The sequence below is a fragment of the Bison bison genome, unplaced genomic scaffold, assembly GCF_000754665.1.
Source record: "Bison bison bison isolate TAMUID 2011002044 unplaced genomic scaffold, Bison_UMD1.0 scf7180017864375, whole genome shotgun sequence".
Lineage (NCBI taxonomy): Eukaryota > Metazoa > Chordata > Mammalia > Artiodactyla > Bovidae > Bison > Bison bison.
Window position 1 is genome coordinate 4,469,617 of NW_011494947.1, and position 5,284 is coordinate 4,474,900.

General features: G+C 61.1%; 2 protein-coding genes across 10 annotated transcripts in view; one reads left to right on the forward strand and one right to left on the reverse strand.

The window, feature by feature from the left end:
- The window catches only part of WDR34 (WD repeat domain 34), a 19,756-nt gene extending 18,142 nt beyond the window's left edge, over window positions 1-1,614 (forward strand). The window contains exons 6-9 of one of the 4 annotated variants that reach the window (XM_010856840.1): window positions 63-239; window positions 433-665; window positions 926-1,083; window positions 1,312-1,614. In XM_010856840.1, coding sequence (XP_010855142.1) covers window positions 63-239; window positions 433-665; window positions 926-1,083; window positions 1,312-1,550 — 807 coding nt within the window. In that variant the 3' untranslated portion in view covers window positions 1,551-1,614. The remainder of the gene's footprint in view (window positions 1-62; window positions 240-432; window positions 666-925; window positions 1,084-1,311) is intronic. The other 3 variants (XM_010856841.1, XM_010856843.1, XM_010856842.1) reach the window with 3 other exon arrangements.
- The window catches only part of SPTAN1 (spectrin, alpha, non-erythrocytic 1), a 48,155-nt gene continuing 44,483 nt past the window's right edge, over window positions 1,613-5,284 (reverse strand). For all 6 annotated transcript variants that reach the window (XM_010856839.1, XM_010856838.1, XM_010856837.1 and 3 more), the window contains 6 exons: window positions 3,632-3,686; window positions 3,011-3,207; window positions 2,863-2,916; window positions 2,632-2,778; window positions 2,397-2,544; window positions 1,613-2,090 (listed from right to left, as the gene is read on the reverse strand). In XM_010856839.1, the coding sequence (XP_010855141.1) occupies window positions 1,965-2,090; window positions 2,397-2,544; window positions 2,632-2,778; window positions 2,863-2,916; window positions 3,011-3,207; window positions 3,632-3,686 (727 nt within the window). In that variant the 3' untranslated portion in view covers window positions 1,613-1,964. The remainder of the gene's footprint in view (window positions 2,091-2,396; window positions 2,545-2,631; window positions 2,779-2,862; window positions 2,917-3,010; window positions 3,208-3,631; window positions 3,687-5,284) is intronic.

Below are 5,284 nucleotides of genomic sequence, written 5' to 3' on the forward strand. Positions count from 1 at the left end.
GGCCTTGCGGGGAGGTGGGGCAGGTATCCTCTTGTGACCTGGCTCCTCTCCCGGTCGCCCAGGTGGTCTGGCTCCCAGAGCCCCGGCACAGCCACCGCTTCCAGGTGCTGAGCGTGGCTGCTGACGGGAAGGTGCTGCTCTGGCAGGGGGTCGGAGCCGGCCGGCTGCAGCTGAGCGCGGGCTTCGCCCTGGCCGTGCAGCAGCTCCCCAGGAACACCAAGCTGAAGAAGGTGCGAGGGGTGAGGCTGCCAGCCTGTACGTAGGTCCACAAGGCAGCGCTGGGCCATGGGACCCCCGAGCCAGTGCGCCTTGGGGGCAGGCGGGCAGGTGGGAGTCCCTGAGGGCTACAGCGGTCACGCACGTGCCCGAGGCTCCTTGGGGACACTGAGCAGACTCCCCCCAGCTCTGCCCTGCTGTTGTTTTCCTCCGCAGCCTTCCCGTGGGGAGGCTGAGGTGGGCGCCACAGCGGTGGCTTTCTCCAGCTTCGACCCCAGCCTTTTCGTGCTGGGCACAGAAGGCGGCTTCCCGCTCAAGTGCTCCCTGACGGCAGAGGAGGCCGCCGTCACACGGATGCCCAGCTCTGTGCCCCTGCGGGCCCCGGCGCAGTTCACCTTCGCCCCCCACGGCGGCCCCGTCTACTCTGTGAGCTGCTCCCCCTTCCACAGGTAGGGAGGGCCCACAGGGCGTCTGGCACAGGGAGGGTGGGGGAGTCCCACCAGGACCCACACAGAACTGCCTGAAGAACCTGCAGTCTGCCCTGGGCCTTCCCCACCGAGCTCCAGTACCCAGAGCTCCCGTGGTTGGCTCCAGGGAATTGGCTCCTTACTTTGGGGAGCCCACCAGCCCACGAGGAGTCCGGTGGAAAGGCCCCAGCCACACCTGGACCCCCAGCACTCACCCCCCGCCTGCCGTGTGTCCCATCTAGGAATCTCTTCCTGAGCGCAGGGACAGACGGCCACGCCCACCTGTACTCCATGCTGCAGGCCCAGCCCCTGACCTCCCTGCAGCTCTCCCACAAGTACCTGTTTGCTGTGCGCTGGTCCCCGGTGCGCCCCCTGGTGTTTGCGGCTGCTTCTGGGGAAGGTAAGGCACGGGCCCCAGGCTTGGATCCACTGAAGGGGCATGAGCCCAGCGCGTCCCTGCAACTGTGGGCTGGGGAGGCTGTGGGCAAGGGTGCCTTCCCTCACGTGGGATGGAGAGCTGCACTGAGTCACAGCCTTCTCACGTCTTCGGGAACCGAAGAGGCTCAGAGGCCGCAAGGCTCAGGGGCTGCGGCTCTGGGCCTGTCTCACCCCACGACTCTCCCTGAAGGTGACGTGCAGCTGTTTGATCTCCAGAAAAGCTCCCAGAAGCCCACAGTTTCAGTCAAGCAAACCGAGGACGAAAGCCCTGTCTACTGTCTTGAATTCAACTGCCAGCAGACTCAACTCCTGGCTGCTGGTGATGCCAAGGGCACAGTAAAGGTGTGGCAGCTGAGCAGTGAGTTCACTGAACAGGGAGCCCGGGAGACAGAGCTCCTGGACCAGCTGGCCTCGGAGGTGGCCAGCTGAGGTGGGGACGCTACCTCTGGGCTGTGTGTTTTTGATGGAAGCTGAATGAAGACGTGACAAGCTTTTGGGGGAGTCAAGTCATTTATTTGTCTTTTACATGAAAACAAAATTGAGGGAGGGTGAACAAGAGGGGAACTAGCTGGCTGCTCAGATTTTTCTGTAGTCGGAATGGGGCAGCCGGCCTTGAGACAGAAATTGGGTCCCCGCAGCAACGTGGCAATGGCGACTGGACCTAAAGCCGGTTACTGAAGCACCGTTTTCTACTAAATCTTAAACCAAGCTAAGCAAGTTAAGGTTACACTGGAAAGCAACACTGTCTGGAGTATTTTTCTTAAGAGCACAGAGAGGAGTTGACATGCAGCAAGGCGACGGTAGGGCAAGCAGCGTGGGCCAGGCTAACCTAGGAGCAGAGGATCAGTTCACGAAGAGCGAGCGGGTGAACTCGACGTAGTCAAAAGCAGTGGGGAGTTCGCGGCCCTTGCCGTCCACGTAGGGCTTCATGTGGGAGACGCAGTAGTCGGCTTGTTCCCGAGTCAGGTTCTGGAGGGAAAGGTGCACGTCAGCCGAGCCCCGACCAGCCACACCAACTGTGCTGTGGGGGCAGTGGGCCCGACTTCAGAAACATCCGTGCCCGAGCTTCTGGATCTCTGCCATTAACAGCCTTTGGCCTGGGCTGAGTTTCACTTGAAAATGGGTAAGAGGGTCTGCACAAAGCAGCTGAGGCTCAAGACTGGGTGGGGGCTGCGACTCTAGACAGCTCTGCCCCCAAGCTCAGGGCCAGCCTTGCCTGGGCTTTTGCCTTTCAAAGGACACACCCACCCCCCGGCCCCAGAAGCAGCTCCAGACCTGGTACAGCTCCTCCTTGGTCACATAAGGCTTCCCTTCAGAGCTCAGGGCCCGGAAGGCGCTCTCAATCTCCTCGCTGGACTTGACGTTCTCGGTCTCACGGCTGATCATAAAGGCCATGTACTCTTGCAGGGAGACGTGGCCATCCCTGGGGTGGGGGGCAAGATGTAGTGAGTAGGGAGGGTGCAGCAGGAGCCTCGGGCAGAGCCACTTCTGCTCCTTCCCTCACGCTCACCTGTTAGGATCCACAGTGTCCAGGATGGCCTCGAACTCAGGGTCGGGCTCCCCTTCCTCCACCATGGGCAGGTCATAGCCCAGGGAGCGCAGACAGGATTTGAACTCCTGGTGGTTCAGCCGGCCAGACTTGTCCTTGTCGAAGTGTCTGTGGCAGAAAGCCGAGGCCTCAGCTCAGAGGCCCTGCTGCTGAGCCCACCTCCCCCACCCGGGAGGGCGCGGGGATACTCACTTGAACATCATGCTGAATTCTTTGAGGGCCTCCTCGGTCACTCCGGTCGTGTTCCTGGAAGGAGGAACAGGGTTAGGGACCGGGTCTTCCAGCCCAGGCAGCTGGCGACCTGTGTCACCCGGCCCCCGCCCAGGGTAGCCGCAGGTACCTGGCCTGGATCTGCTGCTCCAGGTTGTGCTGCATGCGCATGCCCAACTGGTCGAGCTGGTCCCACTGCTGGGCCAGGCCCACAGTGCTGTGCTCCGTGTACTTGTTGTCCAGGATCAGCGCTTCCTCCATGGCCGCCCCCAGGTCTTCAATCTTCTTGAGCTGACTTCTCATAGCTCGAATCTCCTGGTGTTTGCGCTGTGGGGCGAAGGGCAGAGACACATGGGACAGGGGTTCAGGGGTTCTTGCCTAGGTCCCTGGGCTCAAACGCCTCCTCCTTAACAGCCCTCCTCAGTCTCAGCACCCCAGCCTGAGGCCTGTAGGGCTGCCTGCAAGGGCAAAGGAGGGATGGGGTGAGGCTAAAACCCTACAGCCTCAACAAAGTAAGAGGCTTCAGCGTGAGAGGCACTGATTGGGTTGACCTGCCAGGGCAACAGGATACACTGAGGACCCAACGAGCCTCTTCCTGTCCAAGCAGGGCTCCAGGCAGCAGCCTCTAAAGTGACAGCGGTCCTGGGCTGCTTTAAGGCAAGGGAGAAGGGGGGCATCCAAGCAGCCCACCTCGTCCCTGACCTGCAGCCAAAGAGGCCTGCTGGCAGGGGTGGGCAGAAGGGGCACTTACTTTGGTAGCTTCAAGCTGTGATTCGAGGGTCCCGGATTCTTCCACCATGCAGGACCTAAACACAGACACGCAATGAGGCAAGAGGCCTGATCGCGAGTGTGAAGTTAACTTTCCTCAGATTAAAGGGCCTGCACTCTCAAATTCCTTTTACTGAGGGAACAAGACCTATCTACTATTGGCTATCTTTTCTTAGCAGCCCTGGGAGCCAGGGAGGGCAGGTACCGCTACTCCAATTTCAGGGCTCGGAGGCTGTGGCCTGAGCTGGCATTCACCCGCAGCTGAGGCGGGCTGAACCCCACCCGGCCTGCTCTCTGCTCCCCGGCCAGGACGCTTTCACAGGCAGCTGGCTCCTCAGGCCCAGCCAAGCTGTGACCTGGTGCCTGAGCCAAGCTGGGCCCTCGAAGGGTACCTGAGGAGCCGACTTTACGCTCCCCTGGGACAGAGTGGGGCTGCGGCCACAGGGAGCAGGGCACCTGCACTCACTGCCCCACCCCGACAGGAGGCCTGAGGGCGGAGGGGAGGCTGGCGAGCCCACAGCCACCCAGGGGTCCCCGGGTCTCCTTAGGTCCCCGAGGAGGGGACCCACGCTCCAGGGAAGTGACAGCAACGGGGATGTGGTCACAGGGCCCCTCGACATGGAAACTGGGATGCTGAGGAGATCATGGCCAGATTGGTTTTGAAAACTGTTCTCATTCTGCCCAAAGGAGGGGTGACTGTGACTAAACCCCAGGTTCAGGTTCTGTCATCTAGAGACACAGCGCCAGAGGCTCCTTCCAAGGCCAAGTTCTGAAGAGCGAGGGGCCTCTGGGGAGCCTCTATCTTCCCGACATAACAGTGTGAGGTCACAGAGGCCACCAGTGAACAAAGACAAACGAGCTCACGTGCAGGGACGAGTCACACTGTGTGCGTGTCCTTCATGGGGTCTCGCCCGGCCTCCCCTGTACCCACATTGGCCCCCACCTACCCTTTTAACACCCAGTGAGCCAGCGTTAGCTCTGAAATTGCCCCAAGTTCAAAGTGCTCTAGCAAGGCAAGGCACCAGGCTTCCTCCTACCCCAGCAGGTCAGACTCACAGTCACGCCATGTCCCCCCGGGAAAAGCACACCCCCGGGACCTGGGGGCAGGAGGCTGGGTGCTGGTGCAGTGGGAGGACAGACCCCTCCTGCCCACGCGGCCGCGGGCGGTGGGTTAGTCAGAAAGCAGAGCCGCCTGGGGAAGTCAAGAGTGCATTGGTAAAACCACAGTGAGGTAAGAAGAGAAATAAGAGGAGAAAAACCTTCCAGACAGATCATCCCCAACTTCATACTGATAGACACGAATGACCCGACGATACGCTATGCTATTCAAAGAAAAGAAACCAAATGAATACACCAAAGGAAGGGAGGCAAGAGCATACCGAGACAGACACACCCCACGAGGCCCAAGCTGGCAGTGCACAGGCAGGGCCACCTGGTGCCCCGGCAGGGACCCAAACCGGTGGTCAGCCTGGGAGGGCAGGTGGCCTTGCAGGCAGGCAGGTCACGAGGGGACCGAGCAAGACGGGACAGGGCCAGGAGGAGCCACACGGTAAGGGGAGCACGGCACCTCGTGGACACAAAGACCAAGACCAGCAGACACAGCCACGGGCACTGGGCGGGGAGAGTGGACACCGGG